We start from the raw sequence: 21,809 nt of genomic DNA, 5'->3' as shown, positions 1-21,809 counted from the left end.
CCTCGATCCTAATTTGAGAACTTATCAATTTTTTGAGACGTTCGTGTTGCTTGTCTGACCGAGGTCAGTATCATTGCACCATTGTCATTGCGTGCTAGACGTGGCTGTTCTTTAAAGGTGTGTTCAAAGTAAAGAAGCACATTCCATCTGTCGTGCATTCTGAAAACATTTCTTGTTCTCATGGTAAGCCTTCCTGAACAAGCATTTGTCCTGTTTTTACCATATGAAAAGAATTGGAACTTCACCAGTTTCTACTCAACATGCAAGGCAACCTAGACTGGAACTAAGTGCTTACTGCCGTACATTCTTAGAGGATCTGCTCGACTTGTCCTGTAAAAGTTTGGTTGAACTTTTACACGAGTTTATACAAAAAGTGTATAGCTTATACACCAATTTCACAAGGAGGCTGCCATTTTTAAAGCTCGCCACCGCCGCAGCGCCGTCTAGCGTCTGTGATGTTTCGCCGCCCTTCCGGTGTGTGGGGTTCGGCGGCGGTTTATGCAGCGTGTATACGCTCAGTTCACAAGGTATTGCTGTTCTTCGCGGTACACGGGCAAAACAGAGCAACGCTTCGCGAGTTTAAAGGCGCTGGTAAATAATCGCTTAGCCGTCAGCTTCAAAATGGCTGAAACAGCAAGCAGCGGCGGCCCACGAGACGTTCCCGCAGCAGCGCCGACGATGAGAAGAATGCCAATACAGTTCTTAAGCAGCATCTGTACATTGGCAAATGCTTTGTATGTTTTGTTACAGCTGACCTCTGTGTGGTTCTTGAAATATGCGCTCTAAGAGAGCGTTAACATTTAGGTCAACTCTCGAAGTAATCGGAGAAACGTAAATGGAGACGAGCGAACACATTGTCCGGCTGCGCGCTAGGTGCGCGCATTAGTGTTTAAGATGACTCTCGGGTTTCCGTGCCGTGATTGTGCAAGTTAAACGTAACTCTAATCCCTAACAGGTCATTTGGTTCCGCTTAGCACGTCGCAATACAATGTTTATGGAACGACAGGAGCACAAACACCGATGCCTGTGTTCATTCGTGTCGCCGTCGTAGTTAAAAGCTTGTGGCCTGTGATCGTTGCACAGGATAAGAAACAGATGTACGACGGGTGAGCTCAAAATTCGACGTAGAAACAACACGATGATAAAATGAAAATAAGCCTGTTGCACATCTGGAAGCATGACATGGCGTAAGTTCGCTTCGGCGCGAGCTGCCGCCACTAGCGATACGCCGAAAGGGCGCCCGCTTTTGGTAACATTATTGTCAGTTTGTTTTCTGGCGAGTATTTGAGAAGCATTACGACGAGCGCACGTGTCCAAGTAACGACCTGGCTTTAATGAACGTGGGCCGATTATTCACGACACCCAGGTTGTCGCGAGAAAAAAAAAAGGTGCGGTTGTCATAAACGCTACCTTAGTTATCGTCACAAAATTGTCAAGTCGAGAGAGAACGTGCTCTCGACGAAACGTTCAAGACGCGTACCTGCGCCAAAGCACACATGTCATGCTGGCCTTTCTGTCATGCAGATTGGAAAGTGCTAATTCGATAACCTCGAAATTGCACGCACAAAGATGGAACATTTTCTAGCCGCAGGCATTGTAAATCATGTGCTGTAGCATAGAAATCAGAGAGGTTGATGTTATGAGCGAACAACTCTTGGGCAAACATTTTGTGTATTAATCGTCAGCCTTGACATTGGTTTTCTTTGGTGCAGATGATGAAGTGTAGCAGCACGCAAGCACAATCACAAGCTGGTGTGATGACTTGAAAATGTGGCCATAAGTGAAGACACCACATATAATATACTATTTGCGGGAGAAGAAGGCGTGCGACCTGAGAGAAGCGAGGTCATTTAAAAGCATTGTGCACTTCGCATGCCTTGGCTGCCAGTCTTTCAGGCTTCCGTTGTTGTTGCCGCAGCCAAACACAGCGCAGTGGTAGCTTGTCGACTTGTTCTCGTCCGACATTTCGATTTGCGGCAGCACAATTGCTTCAGCGCGTCGATAAATGGAAACACGCTGACATCTCACGCACCACGCAGTGCAAAACTCGGGAATCCGCACACACCAGCGGCAGCGGTCGGCCGAGGTGGAGAGAGAGAAAGCGGTGAAAATACACCGGTTCGAGGCTACGCTCCTCCTCTCCGTGAAAACGGTCTATAGTTAGTTTATACACGAGTAAAATACAGTCCCCAACTGTTTATTCGTACCCACCGGGAACCGCCAAAAAGTTTGAATAATTGAGTCCAAAAAAAGGATTCACCAAAAAAAAAAACACCTTTATTGGCCCAGTGGCTGGGAAAACATGCCAATGCATGTCTGTACACACGCACGCTTATGCGCGACCAAGTCGGCCTGTATTTCAGCCAGTGTTTGGCCATCCCTGTAGGCACTATTATGGTCTGTGCTAAATCCGCATTTGATGGCTGTGGTGTGGGTGACTCAACATCATCGCAGTCACTGTCCGCCTGCGTGGGTTCAAGTAACTGACGGATGATCTCATCGCCCAACTCAGCTAAAACTCCCGAGCAACTTCGGTTTGAGGTCAGCTGCTTTCCACGTGGCGAATAATCGTTGCTTTTTTCGCCGTCATCAGTACCTTTATTTGCCACGTTTTTTCATTAGTCTCGACTGTGCACATGCAACGGATGGCGTCGGAGCCATTTCAGCACATCAGGCCTCGCAGGCCAAGCAACAAACGAGAGAGAAAGATGCAAAGCGTGAGACGCAGATCAGGCCTAGCCACAGAAGCAGCCGACAGCACAAACCCCCAAATGTCAAACGGGAACAACGTTGGCTGGTCTGTCTTGCAGTGCTCGTTTTGTTGTTCTCTCTGTCCGTGTCGTACTTGTAGGCGCGGTCATTCACTTCAGACCTCAAACACCTCACCGAGCAATGCATCAAGCTGTCTCCAAGCGTGGCTTGACTTGGCCTGCTGTTTGGCCGTGGTAGCCATTCAATGGATACATGACTGGCTAAAGCCAAAAGGCAACCACTACGTGTAGCCTACAAACGTGGCCTTCGAGATCTTCAGTTGTGATTTTTGCGGGGACTTTGACACTGGCACAACCTTCAGCCATATCCAGTGCAAGCAACCTTTCAGTGCTGGCAACCTAGCGAAAAATATTGTAAACATCACTGTCATGGCAGTCGACGTCGTACTCGATCAGCCTGCCAGAGTCCGAAAAACGAATGGCGCACTGTGGGGCGTTTGAATTTTCGGTTGCAAGATTACATTGCTTCAAAGGGGTGAGTGGTGGTGCCGCGAAGGTGTCCGAATAAAAGCGCATGTCCAAATCTTCATCGTCGGAATAAACGGTCAATGACTGTATTTAATAAATGTGCATCAACATTGAAATCCACGGCATGTCTACTTAACAGCGGCTGTCCTCAAGTGCCGAGAGGCTTTAATTGCCTGATAACAACCCCTATAATGCGATGCTGATAGTGGTAATGGTGGGTGGTTGACCCCAGTGGCCCTAGCCTGGGAAAGACTGCTATAGTTTTTCTGCCAATCAGCAGTATATGAGACATGGATAGACTTGGATAGACATTGATTGACCAACGCGTGTTTGTTCTTACAGTAAACAGCACCCATGAAATCTCACTAGATCTTTGATTAACGCACTGACAGGCCACCGAGATCACTACAGCACACTGCTGCAATCTTGGAGGCAGCACAAAACATGCGTGCATGCGTTGCTTAGTGAAGCTTCTTTTCCAAAGTGAGAGCACAGGCTCCTATCAAATACTAAATGTAGCGGCCCTTGAAGTACCTCACAGCAGTGTCGAAATGGAGGAAAACTATTTTTGAAGGTATGCCGATGCAGTAGTAAGCTCAGTGACAGCTGGAACAACACATGAATACACGTAAACCTCATTATAACAGTGTCGCATTTGACACTGAAATAACTTCGTTATATCCGAAAATTCGTTATAAGTGTATATTCGTACCACTGTATCTATTACCAAGGCTATTCTTCACTTACTTTGTTATAACTGATAGTTCGTTATATCAACGTTTGAGTGTATAGTGGAACTTTTACAGTTGCCTTGACCCTTGAAATTAGTGTGTACATGTTGCCGGTTTTTACATTACAGTCAAACCTGGATATATCGAACTCGCAAAAAATTGCCTGTCAGTTCGATATAGGGCATAATTCAATATAAGCCTGCTAAAGAATTCGACGTCACAAATTCACATACCATTCATAAAAGCACTTTATTGACGAAGCTAGCTTAGTTGCGCTTGAAATAGTCTTTCATTTTTTTCTGTTTGAGCAACTTCGCTGCCTGCGACAGCACGCATTTCTCAACATGGTCTAAAGAGTCGGAGCAGGCAAGGCCGCAACCTTCCACATTCGCGCAGAAGCACCGGACTAGTGCGAGAGCACCAATCACCCCTGAGGATGTGGGCAAAGGATCGTTGTTGCTTTTGTCATTGTGCCCGCTTTCACATGTGCTCGGTACGGTGTCGGCAATGTAGTCTTCGTTTTCGAGCTCACTCGTGGTCGCGACATCATCATCTGCACTCACAAACTCGTCGACCGTTGATCCGTCAACAGCTTCCGGAAATTTCGACAGCTCGCTCCAAACTTCGGCAACAGCGGCAATGGCTTTGTTGCACTCAAAAAAATCTTCAGTCATCACCGGGCACATGGAAGCCGGCACGTCTGAAGCACTTTCAGATTGTTTCGTTTGTAACATCTGCCCAGGATCCACTCAGCATAGAAAGGGCACCGAGCAAGTCAATCTTGAGCTCCCTGCCAACACGAAGGTTTAGCAACAGTCTCTCCACCAGGCGCTTCCGATAGCCGGCTTTCAGCGAGCGTATTACACCTCGATCTAGGGGTTGCGAAAGTCAGCTTTGCCGTAACCGAAAGTTCACTGCAGCAGCTGTAAACTTCGATTCTAAGGGCGTGGTCACGATCACTGGCATGCGCACTATCTCGGCAGGCATCAGCGGTCGGCTCGTACACCCTTCTACGTGCTGCGCTCTCAACGCAAAGTGTCTGTGCAAAAGAGCATCTCTGGAAAACACCAGTGTTTTGTAGAGTTACATGATATCAGATCCAAAAGTGTTAGCTGTCAGCCTTACTTGGTGTAATGTTACAATTTGTTGCTATTGCAGTCGTTGCTTCGCCTTTGCAGTGAAGCTGTTTTTTTTTTTTTTTTTACTTTGCAGGAACTCAGGGATATGATAGTTGCACGACATGATAAGTACGTGTCCTTGTGCCACCAGACGACAATGCGGCTGCGCCTCATCTTTGGGACAACGCTGCTGCAACAAAACTTTAGAGGGACCCTGGAAATTGATCACGATAAGCAGCACCTTCAGATCAGGGTAAGCTGTCCATTGCTGGGCGACAGCACAGAGCGTGCTCAAAAACTAAACCAATTTGGTTTCTGCTTACTGATAGGCAGAGGAAGTGCAATGCAAAGCTGGACACTTCTGTCAAAAGATCCATTTTTAGATGCGAAGTATCTTAAGGCGGAGCTCAACCCGGTGGTGGTGGTGGTGGTGGTGTGCGGCGTGACCACCCTTACTGCGCATGCGCATACCCTCTCCACACACCTCCTCTCCACTCACCCTCTCCCCTTCCCCTCTCCACCTTCCCTCTCCCCTCCCCCTCTCCAATACCCATCTCCCCTCCCTTCCCTCTCCCCTTCCCCTCTCCACTTTCCCTCTCCCCTCCCCCTCTCCCATACCCCTTTCTACTCTTCCTCTGAAACGCGGGCTAGACATGCTGAAATTCTCTCCTGCGCAACGCCGCGATCAGCTCGAGCGCATGCGCGTCCCCTCGCCTTCTCCCTCCTCTCCTACGCTGCCCCCCTCTCGCCCGCCTGTCGACCGCGTTCCCCGCTCGCCCTGTGAGAATTAACGGCCAGGCTAGATGGAAGATACGACGCGCGTAGCGTCCCTCTTTGCGTTCCACGACGCGAGGTCGGTAGCATGCCCAATGAACGCCAACGGAACGCGATCGTGCAAGTGCTCCGGCTTCGCATCGCCTCATGGTCCCCTTTAGCGGGAGATGGTGTAATTTTTTTCTAAGACGTACCTAATACTGCAAATTGTACGATCACAACTGCAGATAATGTTTAAGGTATGAGGCCAAGCGGAAAAAGCGAATTGTTTTTCAAAATGTCATTTTTTTGGTTTTTGGTTATGTTAAATGCGCAATTTATTGCCCATCATTTTGCTGCATAAAGTTTCGGTCTACACATTTTCTTTCAAAAGATACAATAAAAAATGTTAGACCACCCATCATATATGGAACCGAAGTGCCGGTTTTGTGTGCATCATAAGATTACCTTGATATTTAGTGTTTTGTGGTTATCTTACAATCATATCAAGTGCAAACATGTGATAATGCTCAATAGCATTGTCAACATATCATTTTTAATCATAAAAGCCAAACTTCTCACCAGGTTGTTGCAGAGCGTCGTACATGTGTTGCTTATGCTCAAGGACACGTATGTGAGCCTGCCAATCATCAAATGTGTTTTGTATGACGTTGTATGTCATTTCAATAATGGCAACACAAGCCCATTTGATATTTTGAAGCAAGTTCGCATCGAGCCTGGCCTCTAGACTGCAAAAGCTTGCCTCACAAATGATCGGCACCGCATCGTAAAAACATCCTGTCATGACACTTATGCTGCAAAGCAAGCTAGAAAAAAAAATGGCGAGTTGCCGCTCGAGCAAAGGCATTCTAGAGTAAGGTCCAGGATGGAACTAGATACAAATATCGAGGATTCTAGCGCTCGTGATCACATTGTGTAAGTGCTGCACCTGTTTCAAATTTTTTTAGATGCGAAAACATCTTATGCTCGGGGCAGTGTCCGTTCTGCTGCGTCCGCACCCATACTGCGCATGCGCCAACTCTCTCCCCTCTCCTCGCGTGAGTGCGAGGAGTTGGGAGGAGGTGGCGTGAGTGCTGCCTCCGCTTCTTTTCTCCTCTTCTGTTTCTCTCTCCGCCACAGCTGTGCGCTCGTATATAATGCGTCGCGCACTCTCTCCCGTTGCACTCCTTCGCAACGGCGCTATGGATGCTTGCGAAGCTGAACATAAACGGCAATGCCGGCAAGCGAATCTCGAGGCTGCGAAGGCGTGCGTTCGCTATGCTTCCGTCATTCTCTCTCTGTGCAAGGGTGTGCGAAACACCATGAACAACGTCGGCACTAGTTGCAGCAGCAGCGCCACCGCCACGGACCAGAGGAAGGCTCGGGAAGCCAAACGTAAACGTCAGCGTCGCCAATCGGTAATTCAAACGCCTCGACAACCACCATCTCATAAGTCAAGGGAATTGAAAAACGGAACTTCGACGTTTGTTTTCTTCACCTTCTAATGATCAACTTATCAGTGATGTGATAGCTGTGCCAATTGCGCCAAACTGCGCCAAGACATGAAACCTGCTACATCCTGTTACATTTTCGCTGTTCTGTGCCAAAACTGCGCCAAACTATAAGCACACTAGCGGAAAAACGTGCGCAGCGCACCGCCGGCGGCAAAACGCGACACTCCAAAGCTGCCGCGTGGCAAAATTTTCGTGCCACGAGAGATGTGGGTTCGTGCACCATTTTGCGTGGCACACTGCCCGGCGCTTTCTGGGGGACCTGACGGGACACAGATTGATGGGTAGGCTCGTTAAGTGCTGGTTTGGCTTGTTAAGGCTTTTGGGGGCCGACATAACCCTCTCCAGACTTCTGTAAATTGGCGTGACCCCCCCAAAAATGCACCTTGGAAGGAGCAGCTGGCCGTGAGCTGCATGGTGTGACCGCACCGCCGCAGCAACATAGACGTAAAATTTCAGTTGTTAGTACAGCGACATCCATGCCTGTCTTATTTTTGCCCCCTTTTTTAACTTGCACTACTGGAACCAGTGTTATATCCCTGTCACACGGACAGCCTTAACCGTGGTTAGGGGTAGCTACACAGCAGAAATAACAGCACTTAGTCTCCTAACCGCGGTTATCGCAAACAGAGAATCTGGCAAGATGGCGGACAAGCTTCGCACCAGCCGTGAACTGGTGCAGTTAATTGGCAGCTTCGTGTTGTTTGAGGATTTTCACTGAAGGCGACTCAAGTTGGGGATCAAAACTTGTGGAAAACTAGGTTCGCCGTGGAATGGCTATCAACAAAGACTATTCCGTTCTCGGCGGGATTAGCAAAAAGCGTATCGCTACATGTTTCTTGAGGCGAATTGCTTTTCACATTGTTCATGTCTCGCCGTCTCAGAGCCTCAGGTCGTTCCACCAAGTTCAATGTCAACATCCTGAACAAGATGGACGAAAATGGTGACACTATATCATCTTGGTGTCGCCAAGGTAGCGATACCAGTGGATTTTGCATTGTCTGCAGTCAGACTATTAACCGCGAACAGCAGGTTATTGCAGCGATAAAGCGACATGCTACAAGCAAGAGGCACATTGAGGCCACGAAGCAGCACCGGAATTCAGCAGGTGTACTGAAAGCTCCAAAGACCTGCGTATCAGACGTCTTTGGACTTGACAAAAATTGCAACCCAATCCGATCCAGGCACAGTAAACCAATTTAGGAGGCGTTGATGTGAACGTAACCGGCTGATAAGAATTCGTGAAATTCCCCAGCTGAATTTCATTGTGTCGAATGGGCCGAAATTTGGATGCATCGAACATTTTTCTGCGTCGCGGCGGGTGATACAAACTTTGCTACTGAATCCATCGTGCGACGGCCGAGAGCAGACTGCTGGAAGCTTCGGAAGTACGTGCGCGGCCAGCGCGCACACTCTCAGAACTGTGGTTATTTGCCACAACCGCTGTGGGCAAAACCGCGGTCGTTATTGACACTATCATGTATGGCGACGACGAAACTGACGGAACTCCGAAAGTGCACGCGCGTCCAATGCCTACCCACCCAGTCCAAGCGACGCTGCTTCCCGCAAACGCCGTGGACAAAACCGCGGCAGATGCGATTACAGATAGCAACAAACGACGTAGTTTTGAAGGCCCGTGCGCGGCCAGCGTAGGCGGATTGAAAACGGAACTACCGTTAGCCGCAACCGCTGCGCACGAAACCACGGTCGCTATCAACGTGATCATCGATAGCGACTACAAGCTCTGAAGGTACGCGGCTAACGCAGCGGTAGATTAAAGGCTATAAGTCGTTAAAAAAGGCACGAAGCAGTGGCGTAGACAGCGGGGGGGGGGGGGGGGGGCACATTGGGCCCGTCTCCCCCCCCCCCCTTCTCCCCTGGCACGATGCCTTTCGGCGTTCGTGTCGATCTTCGCTTGTCACTATGGTGGAGCGGACTTCACTTAGTTTTCAATTGGCGTCATGCGAAGCTTTGACGCGCGCTTTTGCGGCAGCCAGCTGCACCGTCCCTTATTGGTCCGTTCACGTGCGTCCCAGGAAAGCGTACGCGAGTTCTTTTGACGGAAATAAATGTTTTGTGCATATATCTTTGTTTGAAAACAAGTTTTGCTGGTTTTTTGATGATACGAAATTTTGGGCGATACAAATATTGTCGCTGCCCCTTGAGATTCGTATCACTGAGATTCTACTGTAGTAGTTGGGAAACCCTACCTGGGTTGTTTATTTGGCCACCCTAAGCCATTATAGGACCGCAGCGCCAATGTTTACACTTACGGGGCTGTTTGGTGATCCAATGGTGTTATGCAAACACCCATTATTGGACAGAACTTTTTATTTCAAAAGAATTCCTTCCTATTTTGACTGTTTTGCTTCACACGGTTCATTTTTCCACTTGGCAGTGAGCTTATAGCTGCTCCAAAAGCTGTTTTCCCTGCTCCCAAACACATTTTTGGCTGCTCCAAAAGCCCTTTTACCTGCTCCAAAACGCACTTTTTGCTGCTCTAAAAAACTGCTCCAAAACAGCTTCAGTCAATCACATCACTGACCTATGCTCGTGAACTTAACAATAACGCAGTTGTCAGTGGATAGTTGTTCAGCTTAAAGCTTAGTGTTTCGCTTCTGTGTCCCGTTGAACGTGCAGGTGGAGCCCAAAGAAGGGGTGAGCGGCAGCAAGGCTCGCCAGGACCTGAAGGCTCTGTCGGGCGGTGAGCGCTCCTTCTCCACCGTCTGCTTCGTGCTGGCCCTGTGGGAAGCCATGGAGTGTCCTTTTCGCATCATGGATGAGTTCGACATCTTCATGGTGAGCATCGAGGGCTTCGCTTACCTTTCCGCTTATAGTGACTACTAGCTTGCCATAGGATGGAAGTTCGAGCGAGTTAGTAAACTAGCACAATGGAACAGCTTGAACAAAGAAGGAAACGGAATAATCACTCGTGCGAGGTCTTTGATAAGCACTTGTGCCATACATCATTCCAGCAGGAACTGTGAACGTTGATCGACCGGGCATGATAGTGGCTGTACAAGTAGCACGTACAAAGGTACAAGCAGACTGCTTGTGCCTTTGTACGTGCTGTCTTACCGTTGATTAGTTCGCGCTGAAGCAACGGACGGCATGAAGGTCGCTTCACTCGCTGCACTAGCCATGTTTCCTTGTGTCGGCGTTTTGTTGAGTTACGCCAGATCCGATGATAAAGAAGTTAACTGCTTGCCTTACTTTGTATAGCATTCCAATTTTTTGCCATCGCATTCATTGCTTCGCCCTTGCAGCGAAACTGACTTTTTTTCATCGCTGGTAGTCTCTTTCTTCCCCTGAACTTCTGTCTCATTTGAATAAAGAAAATACAGTCCCTAATTTTCATACTGTTATATTATCTTTGTAAGTCGTAATCTCTTCATTCACATTGAAATCAAATGGCACGTTTCTGGAAATGATCAGTTCGTTTATTAAAGGATGCTTCATGTACAGAAATATTTTCGAGCCCTTCGGTACTTGCATTACACGTATATCTAGCGCGCATGTATGTACAGTACTCCCAGATTTAAAGTTTACATAATTTTTTTTAGTATTATGACTGCTATGATCAATAGCTCGTGATAACCGGCTCATGTAGCTGCAAATCTGACAACTAAAGGTAATGTTGGCTCTGATGTAAGTGTTAGTCAAAATTATGCCACTGTGACGTGAACTGTAGTATTTACTCGAATCTAACGCGCACCTTTTTTCCGGAAAAATGAGTCCAAAAATCGCATGCGCGTTAGAATCGAGTACCGAAAAAAAAAAAAAGAAACTCGGTTATCGTATTGCCATCGACATTTCAAAATGGCCGCCTCCTACGCGCCTTGGCCATTTCTGCCATTTTTTCAGTTCGTACGTGTGCTGAGGAGATTGTCATCCCGTTCTGCGTTCGCATCGACGGTATGGAAGTGCCGACTACAATACTCGACGAGTGTACCACGATGCTGCATTTAAAAGAATAGTTATTACATGTGCAGAGAGACGGACGGAAATCGGGCCGCATCGCGGTCGTTCGGAGTTCCCGAAAACGTGCGTGCGAGACTGGCGCAAACAGAAGCAGAAGATTTTTTACAGCAAAGCTTCACGAAAAGGTTTCAGTGGACCAAAGCAGGGCCGGTTTCCCGAAATCGAAGAGTGTTGACAGCGACAAGGAGTTGTCCGACAGCGACGAGGACATCCTACGCGACTCGTATCGCCGCCGTAGTGGTGACAGTTTTAGCGGCAAGGCCTGCTTTTTGACTTTGTGTTTTACTTTTTTGAAACTTCAGTTCTTTAAAACCCAAATACTTGTTCTTCTGAATGTGCGAAGTTTGACTCCTACGGACTTTTTTTGTTCTTTTCTCTCACGAAAAATGGGTGCGCGTTACAATCGATGTATTACTTTTTTTTTTTTTTTGGTCGCGGAAAACGGGTGCGCGTTACAATCGAGGGCGCGGTAGAATCGAGTAAATACGGTATATGCTGGAAACGAAAGCACATGCATTACTTCTTAGCCCTAAATCTCCGCATTTCAATCCGTGAGTGCTGTACCTTAGGTTATCACTGGTGTAACTTCGTTTTTCTTCGTACCTTATTTTTTTCTGCAGGACATGGGGAAGAGGCGGGTGAGCCTGGAGATGATTCTCGAGATGACGAGGCGAAAATCTGCGAACCAGTTTGTGTTCCTGACGCCGCTCGAGTTGCCTGCCATCGACGCCCTCCACCATGTGAACATCATGATAATGCCGGAGCCAAGCCGCAAGCGCCCGGCTGTGACGGCAGCCCGAAACGATGATGATGATGATTAGGCGCAGTGATACCTGTGATATTTATGCTGAGTTTAGCTAGAGTTTCGTATGTGAAGTGGATTTGCACCTTAAAGTTAATGTATGAAAGTTCGATTTCTTTATTATTCTTAATATACCTCAGATAATGGTTATTTTTTTACTAGAAAATGCTCTAGTCTGTTGATTTATCTATTTGCATTTATTTAACGTGCAAGGCCCACGTGTATTACTTTTGCAGTATGTGTTTCTTTCTAATTCGCATATTTGATATTTTTTTTATCGATTGACTTCTTGCAGCATGGAATGCTGTGGTTCTGTACTGCAGTGCACAAAGAAGCTCTCCATATTTTATTGTCGCGTTCATGCATATAATTTCTGCTAATCGAGATATTTTAGTGACTTAGTTTTAATGTTTTAACGCAAACTTGTAAATAAAATCTGTACAAATCCTACTGTTCACTTAGTTAAAGTTGTGGGGCATGCTACGGTTGTGTGCCTTCTCCACACACTGCAGCCAAGCCTTACCTGAACACGCGTTTTCTTTATACTTTGAAAATGTCACAGTGTCTATTGATTATTCATGTTTAATCGGAAACATTACCATAATGGGAGCTAGTGCTGACTGGGAACCAATTGTGCATTAAAGGTCATTCTACTGTTCACGATGAGGTTGCGGGTTTGGTTCTTTCCGCTTTAAGGGCAAGTTGTACTTCAGCGTTTTTAGCGTACCACGCTGCACCGGCTGAAGCTAGCTATTTAACGTCGGTGTTAGTGAGCTGGCTGAAAATTGGACACCCTACACTGCAAACTTCTGCAGCAGCACCAACGGTACACATTGCTAAGCAATCATCTGGTGCATATGCTGAGGATGCTTCAAGGAAAATATGGCACAATTACAGGCGCTTGCTCCCATTTTGTGTGTTTGCCATGTGAAAAATGCTGGAATTGATTGCCGGCACAGTCCATCGCATCCAGAGAAGATTAGGTGCAAAACACATGCCAGTGACATTGGAACACAAACTTGCTTTGTCATGTCATCGAAGTGTAGATGCCGGTTGTGGGCCATCTTAGTGTCGCAAAAACCAATGTGCGCATGTGTGTGTGTTACAATGGAGTATAACTGTGCCTTTAGTTTTTTCACAGGCCAGGTAACTCAACCAGGATTTTCAAATCTGTAAAAAGTGCATCAGAAATCTTGACAAATTTCATCTACATCCATCATCATCCAAACACAACATCCATCGGAACGTGGGTGTTCCTTTTTTAGGCAGCAGTACAAGCTTGAGTAATAGCTATACATAGCAGGTTTACACTAATGCTTTAATGTAACCGTCACTTCACGTCGTAAAACTTGGGGCAAATCGCCAAATTAGTTACTGTATTTTTGTGTTGCACAGTTTCAGTCCAGTTCACGTGGGCTTGCTGCGTCATTTTATAGCCCCCCGTTTGTCCGCTGCGGTGGCGCAGTGGTTACAGTGCCGAGCTGCTGACCCGAAAGACGTGGGTTCGATCCCAGCTGCGACAGTCGCAATTTTGATGGAACCGAAATGCCAGACACCCTCGCACCATGCGATGTTGGTGCACATTAAAGGGGCCCTGCAACACTTTTCTGAGTTACAATGAAGTAGTCTCACTATTAGCGCATGACGCTTCATGAATCACATGCCGCAGAATGTTTTAGAGTCCGTGAAGTGTGAGCAGAGTTACACAGATTTGTCGCACGCTTCGCGCAGTGAACGCTACGCCGTGATGACGAGTGGGCAAGAAGATGCGGCCCTTTGTCGGCGCGCGTCATGAGCTTCAGCACTTTTCTTTCTTCGAACGCACGGCTGACTTTCAGTGTGATCGCGAGCGGGCACGTGGCGGTATCCCGCAGCGACCACGGTAACTTCTCAGCTCAAAATGCTCAACTCGGCCAATGGCGACGACTTTCGGTATATGGCATTTGTAGACAGAAGAGGGAGCGATCTTTAGCTGACTGAGAATTAATTGTAAATTCTAGGCCGCGTGCTGCGCTATAATGTTTGGTTCGCTGGTTCTCGGCAGCCTCAATTACCGATCGGCAGCATTTTCTGATCATGCTGAAAATGTGTTGCAGGGCCCTTTTAAGGAACCCAAAGGGGCTGAAATTATTCAAAAGCTTTCCGCTGTGCCGTGAATCACAATCATGTCATGGTTTTGGCACATGAAACCCCAGAAATTATTATTCTTAGCCTCCTTGTACTCGCTGATCGAGGAAAAAGGGTCGATAGTGTTCTCTTGTACAGCATGCACGTGGTATTTTCCCTTGCGTCTTTTGGCAGTATGGGATTAACAGTTCATTTTCTCTCGTAGGCTTGTTACTTCTTGAAAGAAAAGAGTAATTGGTGCTAAAGATATTCTGGGAGTGCACGAGATTTGTCAAATTACTGTCCCTTTATATAGCTGAGCGAACAGGAGAAAATGCCTCGGACAGGCTGGCCGACGGTTCGATAGGGGACCTATCTTTGTCAAAGGCGCCTTGTCATCTCTGGCGTGTTGGCGAAATTGGCGGAAAAGTGTTTCTTGCGGCCAGACTTCGTATTTTTTTTTTTCAGGCGAACAGAATTTTCTTTCGCAAAAATAACTGCGAAACCATTGTTGTGGATGCTTGACCTACAGTAAATTTCTTCAAAATCGGGAATGGTGACTGGGACCTCATGTTTGATCTTATCTGTACACACCCAGCGTTCTTAGAGCATAATTTATCAATCTCAACTGATTTCTGGTTTCACTTTAGTGTCCCTTTAACACAGCATTATTCTGAATGGGCACTATTGCAAACCAACAATACATGCCTTGAACGTGATGTCGCACCAGCGGCTCCTTCGTGCGGCGGCCATGTTGATGAACCATGAACGGTCGAGAACGCGACGGCAGCGGTGAAGTGATAGTGGGACGTCAGCTTCCCAGCCTTTCGCTGCGATCGCCGCAAGTTCACAGTAAGCGGCGTTTTCATGCTGGCTACTACACGCAGCTGATTGGGTCTGCGTGTTCATGCTACCGAGAAAGGAATGTGGCCCTTACAGATTGGTTTGGATGCGCTGCTAGACTAATACCGGAATCGGACATGACTACGCCAGCGTCTTAGCAGCGAAAACTAACGATGACATCGTTGGTTAACTTTGTTACCCTCGAACGACTTAAGCCTACGAGTCACTGGAATCTCAAACAACTGTAACGGACGGATGAAAAGCTTGTCGGCGAAACGGATCCGCGAAATTCAGATACTTCTTCTTGGAGAGGTAAGCTAAATCATTTTAATTTTATGTGAGCGTGTTCGGTGAAATCTCGTCAGCAGCTCTCATCGTCAACCAACGGAGCAGAATCGGCGTTTGCCCACGTTTCCGCTTTTTCTACAAGGGTTTCTCCCACGGCCGTTCGCCTCGCGTGTCGCTTTATCGGTGTACCGTTAGCCACCTTAGTACCGTCTATCACTTGGCTAGGGTTGTCGAGCGCGTGGTTGTGGACGCTGGCGCCGTCCACAGCTGTTATATGCCTCCCGTTAGCTACAAGCTTCCGTGGGGCCTAGCGTGTGGTTCGATAATGTTTGGTGTGATTACGGCGTCGGTCTCTGCCCATCTTTACAAAAAGAAAGAAAAAGAACAGTGGCTGAACCGACCGAATGGCCGCCCTTGAAAAGTGTGATTCAGACTGTACGCGTTAAGCACGGATCTTTCGAGCTTGGTGCAGCACCAAAACCGATTGGTTGCAGCTTGGTCTGCGCTGACGAAAAGCCTCTCATTGCAAATGTGTCGAAAGCGTACTTATACTCTGTTCCAGAAGTTCCGTGCAGCACTGTGGAAGCTACAGGCCTTCTCAACCAATCAGGAGGGCGAGCACATCTAAGTGTATCCTTCCGCGCCTGTCGTCTGCTAGCGGCGAGCGCTGCAGCGAAAGCGGCAGGAGCGTCTCGGGACACTGTGCAACTGCGCAGTGAGATGAGCTGTAATTGTGAAAGCGGTTAAATATTCTCCTCGGCACCGTAAAAGCGCACGTCTTCGAGATACTTGCACGATATCGCACAGGTGAACCAGGCGCCGCCATTTTGACTAAGGAGCGACCAAATCTGCCACCGCGGACTAATCACAACCCAAGACTGGGTCCTCCGCGGCGCTGTGGACGCTCGGGCTGTGCGGACTACTCATCAAGGGCGTCCGCAGAACTTTTTCCAGGGGGGTGCATCAGCAGAAGGTGGGGGAGGGGGGCATACAGCATAGGTAGCTTTTGTTTCATTGCCGTGACATGACCGGCAAGATTCGTCCATAGCAGCATGTAACGTGCAAAGTTGGCTGGTAATCCTGAATGATATTTCACGCGGATATGCGGGACTGGAATGTGCTAATCAAGCTGTGTAGCTTACTGCTACTGCATAGAAAATTATTATCCAAAATTCCAAGGGGGGGCAGCTGCCCCCCCTTGCACCCCCCTCAGGACGCCCATGCTACTCATAAAAGTTTAGACAGTGTCGTACCATTCCTTTGTACTTTATAAGTAAAAACATAACACATACGAGCCACAACAGCGTTATTTCTTTCGTCATTTGCATGTTATAACACGTACAAGCAAGAACTCTTTCTTCAGTATCATGGAGCCACAAAAATTGTTTTATACAGAAAATGCGACAAAATCGTCATACAAATCACAGCTACAACACGCAGAGAAGCCTTCAAGTAAAAATCCTCCGACGAGACCGCTTGCAAAAGTCGTGAGGACAAACAACGGGCTACGTATATGGGGCACTACATCTCGCTTCGCAACAACCTGCGCTCGAGGGTCGTGTAGCCTTGGCTCTGCTGCACGGAACTTCTGGAACAGAGTATAGCTCGCGCTGTGTATCAAAATGAAACCCACCTCGGTCGCATTTTTGTCGGGTGTTAGGCGTCGTGTGTCGCAAGTTCGCACGTGGGGCTCGCTATGTCTAGGTTCTCGTCAGGAACCCCCGAAATTTTTTTTCAGGGGGAAGAGGGGGTTCCAACCAGTCTTTATTTATGTTCGTGCGTGTTTTTTGTATGTATGCTTGCATACACACTCGCAAATTTTTAAAATTGCGGGGTTGGGGGGTTGAACACTCCCCTCCCCCCCTAGTTACGCCAAATACTATCCTACTTTTTCCGCACCAGACCCCACAACGGAATATTGTGCGCTCGCAGTGGTTCACAACGCACGGCAAGCTGAAAATATTCATGTTCGCGTGCCGCTTGCTGCTTCCTTGCTTGAGCGTCATTGCGGTTGGATACTTATACAATTGCGCACGACGTGCACTGGTACCTTCAGTATTTCCACGAGGGAAATGTTTGGTGGACCCCCTTTGTGGTACCTTCCGTCATTTCCACGGAGGAAATGTTTGGTGGAGCCCGGCATAAAGGACGCTTGCGTTAAGACTAACCTCAATTTGCCATGGAATGCATTACCTCCGGTGTCGGCCCCTTATCCTCCTACCCTCTAAGAAAAAATCGAGTAAATTGAGAGTATTTCTGCCACACAACAATAATCGTCATCCGGCTTGCTCGCGTTTCCTTTCTTGAAAACCCGGCTCTGGACACTTTCCTATCAAGAATGCATGGTATGTCACGCTGATAATGCGCGCGCCGTTCGTGACCGGGAAGTGCCGGGACCGCGGTGATAACGCGAGGAAAGCACGCAAGGTGGATGAAGCTTATTGTTGTGTGGCAGAAATACTCCCCAAATACTCGATTTTTTCTGTAGTAAAATAAAAAGACAAAAATTTGGACAGCTACGCACTACTGAGTGGTGCGAAGACTAATTATGGTGAATTCCATTGGCAGATTCGGAGCACTTCCGGTAGCAGTTTTTCTGCTCCATTCGGAGCAATTCTGTTCCAATGGCGGATTGAAAGGGCTCCCTGTATGTATCATTGGCAGATCTGCAGCTCCGCCGCCAGATTCACTCCACGGAGCAGCTCTCTTTACTCCGCGAAAAGCGGCGGATTCGACCGGAAGTCGCGAGCTCCCCGCGCTTGCGCAGAGCGTGGCGGACCGCGTGCGCGATGCAATGCGCTGTCCGATCGCGCCCGTTCTCCCCGCTCGCGCCCGTGAAGGCGAAAACGGCGCGAAACGCGAGGAATGCTGGGCGCTTGCGAAACAGATGTACGCTAGCGCCCCCTACCATTTGCTCTGGTGAGGGCGCTTATATGCTTATATTCCATTGGCAGATTTCCCTCGGTTGCTCTCCGCCGTAGTGGAGTGCTCCGGCGCAGAGTTCGTCGGCCACGCCGAATCCGCCAATGGAATTCACCATAAGGAAAGAGCGGGTCTGGTGGCATTCCCCTTCTCTTTTCCCTCCTTCTCGACCTCACTTCAATTTCCCACCATACTATGTCGGTATCGTGATCCATTAGTTTTGCATATCGATTGGTATTGATTGGTTATCGATCGCTATGGATTGGCCCGATGAAGTCCAAATTGGCCAAGTAATGCTGACCTGGTTTCATCGAGGTCGTAATCGGCATCGGTTGGTTATCGATCAGTAGTGATTGGCTATCGATTGGCTATCGTTCGGTGTTACACGTGCATCCAAGCTCAAGCTGGCATAGCCACGCGTTTCCCGCGCTTTTGGCGCGGCGGCACGAGTAGCAATGGATTGCCATGGCGACGCGCAGTGACTGACGTCATCGTTCGGCGAGGTTTTTCCAGTCCACGGATTACACCTTACTCCCGGCTTTAGCAGCTCCGCTCTTAAAAACTGCCATTTTGGATCGTGAAGGGTCTTCACCTTCCGGTGCCGACCTGGGTGGAGCCGCCGACTGGTTGAGGGGATCTTAGGACTTCCTTACACTAGTCCCTCTGGTCTTTTAATAAAGTTCTTTGTATGTATGTTGGATTGTGGATCCACATGCCTGTTTAGGGTGTGGGTTGGATTACGTGAACAAGGACCGCTCGCTAAGCCACGCAATGTCGTCAAGACGACACTAGAGATTGGGCGAGAGTCCATTGCATGAATGTTGCTTAGGAAAGTAGATATGGCGCTAAAGGGACGGGGACGAAGTGAAGACAGGAACCGACAGACATGTGGCGCCCGTGTTTGTAGGTTCGTGTCCTTTTAGCGCCAAACTTATTTTCCTGATGTAATGAACCAACCAGCTCAGCAACGAGCCCTGTTACTTAGGAAGTAGAGTGTATAGAAAAAAAAGTATGGCTTGACAACTGAACCAAGAAAATAACGCAAAAATAGCTTAAAATTATCTAACACTACTTGATCTTTAACACTACAGTTTCGGTACGTATAACTCGCATGCTTTCGCGTCGGTTTTGACCACTTTTCTTTTCTATCTTGACACTTCAGTTTGCAGCAAAATTCTTCCATGACGGCACTTAACAACTTTCGGTGTACATAATTCAAGTTATCAGTCGGTTCTCGTGAGTGGTCCAAGTCGGGCTTCATTGGTCCAGCTCTTTTTGTGTGGATGCTTCCATACAAAAAGAGCTGGATCACTCCCAGCCAGCTCCATGCAATTCTTCTGGCAGACAGCAGAATGGGAACGGGCGAGCGTCATTACTAAGCATGGGAATCGTAAATGATAGGGCGGAGGGCAACGATGTTCACTGGCATTCATGCTGCAAAGACGGGCAGGAATAGTAAGGTATTCAAAATGGGAACCATTGCAAATCGAATTTTTGATTTTCAACGGTTCCCGTTAAACTTTCGAAGATATCCGCCACTGATGCCTACTGAGCCCCATTGTGATTATGCACACTCGTTAACGTTCAGAGGCGCCTTAGTTTCTAGTGCGATCAGAGGCGTACTTACCAGGAGGACAAGGGAGGCGTTCGCCCAACCTCCACCCCATTTTTGGAAGCGCTCGCTGTCAGTAGCACGCTGAAAAATCCCACAGCTGAAGCGAAGTTCCTTAAGGCGATAGCCTTTGATGCCTCATCAAACGCGAAAATTGACCGTCGACCGTCGTCCCGTGGCGTCAGCGTCAACACGAGTGATGCAAAGAAATCATCATCACGTGATGACGTCACAAATCGCCGAAATTTGTTACGTCATCGCATGACATCGTAGCTGCGGTCAGAGGTGGTCCGATCACGGAGGCTGTGCAAAACCACGTTAAGTGCAGAAAGCTTTCAGAGGGGGGCGGGAAGGATCAATACGGGGACTGAGAAGAAAAAGAAGATGGCTTTCGCCTTCGAGTCGTCTTAGGCGAACGCATAAGGGACCCTGTCAGTTTCTCTTTTTTTAAATTTTTCAGCACAGCGGCTCCATAATCAAGGTGTCCTCATAATTAAAAGCAATTCAAATCAGTGCATTCACACAGAGTCTCCCTATGAAACAGACAACAACTGTACGAACATTGAAAGCATCGACTTTTATGTGTGGGGCGTACATTCAGACAATATCTCTGTCGTTTAAACAACAGAAATGTTGCCCCAATCCACGCCCCGTGTTGTAGTAATTTGTTCGAGATTCAGGGTTAGTTTTTGTCGTATTTTACCTTGATACAGACTGTTCGGACACTTAATTTAAAAAAACAAGTGTAATTAATTTTTTTTTTTGCGACATCGCTCTTCAACATTTTTATATAAACCTGTGTTCTGAAGTGCGACTGTCGGATGTAACTGATGCATTTTGTTGAACAAGTGGACGTGACGCTCAAGTTTTCTTGTACGTAATGTCACCGTGGGTAGATAATTTATAAGTAGAGACGTAATCCGAGAAGTCTTGGACGCATCTTCTCTTTCCCCTTACAAAAGAGTATTTAGGCGGCCTATAGACTGTCTAAAAATGGGTTTAGACAGTCTATAGACACCATAAACACATTTTTGTAAGGGTCAGCGTGGCTGCCCGTGAGTGCGCGGAAACTATAATGACGAACACTGTGGCACAACAGCGCAAAACGCGGGATAGTGAAACACACGGGACGCAGTGCTGACTATTGACTGGTATTTTTATTGAAAAGGGAGAGCATATATAGGCAGGAGGGCAATGAAAAAAAGAAAGAAAAAAAAAGGTGCTCAAAGCTCCCATGTGACTCGGCCGGCCGGCGTAACTATCAATTTCGATAATGATCGATTAACAGTTCACATAAAGTAGTGATTTCATGAAACGGCAGCCATTCACGTCCGAAATGTTTAGAACAGTTTGTTAACGATTTAGGGTGCTATAGGCACCCTACTATGCATACAAGGGGAAAATTTATTATACATGAAACTTGTACATAAAAAAACAAAACAAAGAAACCAAGTAAAAACAGTATATAAGCACTTCACACATAGAAACTAAAACCCTGATATTTATCTCTGTATATCCGAATGCGATGAAATACGATCACACAAGAATTTCGACAAAAGGCGAAATGAAGTAGTAATGCCAGCACAGGCTACATCGAAGGGTCTCCGCGCTTGCACTAGTTTCTCTCCAGGTTCTGTCAGTATATATATATAGCTAGGGATGGAACCTGCCAAAGCATGAATCGCTAACCGTCGAATCCTTTAGGTGTCCTTAACATCCTTTAGGCTAACGTCACCAAATGCAAAGTTTGAAGCACGCACCTCTTAAGTGTGGTGATAGAGAAATGAAAAGCTATAGAACAGAAGGCACTTCGGTAGATACCAACTCGTGATAAACTACGGGTGGCATATCACTAGGGGTGGCATATCAGCAGTGCTGGACAGAGATGTAGATAGCTGGGCCA

The 21,809-nt window shown here is 47.5% G+C and overlaps 1 protein-coding gene across 1 annotated transcript in view; it reads left to right on the top strand.

Annotated features, from left to right (window-relative positions):
• The window catches only part of LOC119372057 (structural maintenance of chromosomes protein 6), a 75,615-nt gene extending 63,444 nt beyond the window's left edge, over positions 1-12,171 (top strand). Inside the window, exons 20-22 of the mRNA XM_037642508.2 lie at positions 5,183-5,341; positions 9,993-10,151; positions 11,954-12,171. Coding sequence (XP_037498436.1) covers positions 5,183-5,341; positions 9,993-10,151; positions 11,954-12,154 — 519 coding nt within the window. The 3' untranslated portion in view covers positions 12,155-12,171. The remainder of the gene's footprint in view (positions 1-5,182; positions 5,342-9,992; positions 10,152-11,953) is intronic.
• Positions 12,172-21,809: the final 9,638 nt, after the last annotated feature.

This window comes from Rhipicephalus sanguineus, chromosome 10, assembly GCF_013339695.2.
Source record: "Rhipicephalus sanguineus isolate Rsan-2018 chromosome 10, BIME_Rsan_1.4, whole genome shotgun sequence".
Taxonomy (NCBI): domain Eukaryota; kingdom Metazoa; phylum Arthropoda; class Arachnida; order Ixodida; family Ixodidae; genus Rhipicephalus; species Rhipicephalus sanguineus.
This window is presented reverse-complemented; position numbering and strand designations above follow the sequence as displayed.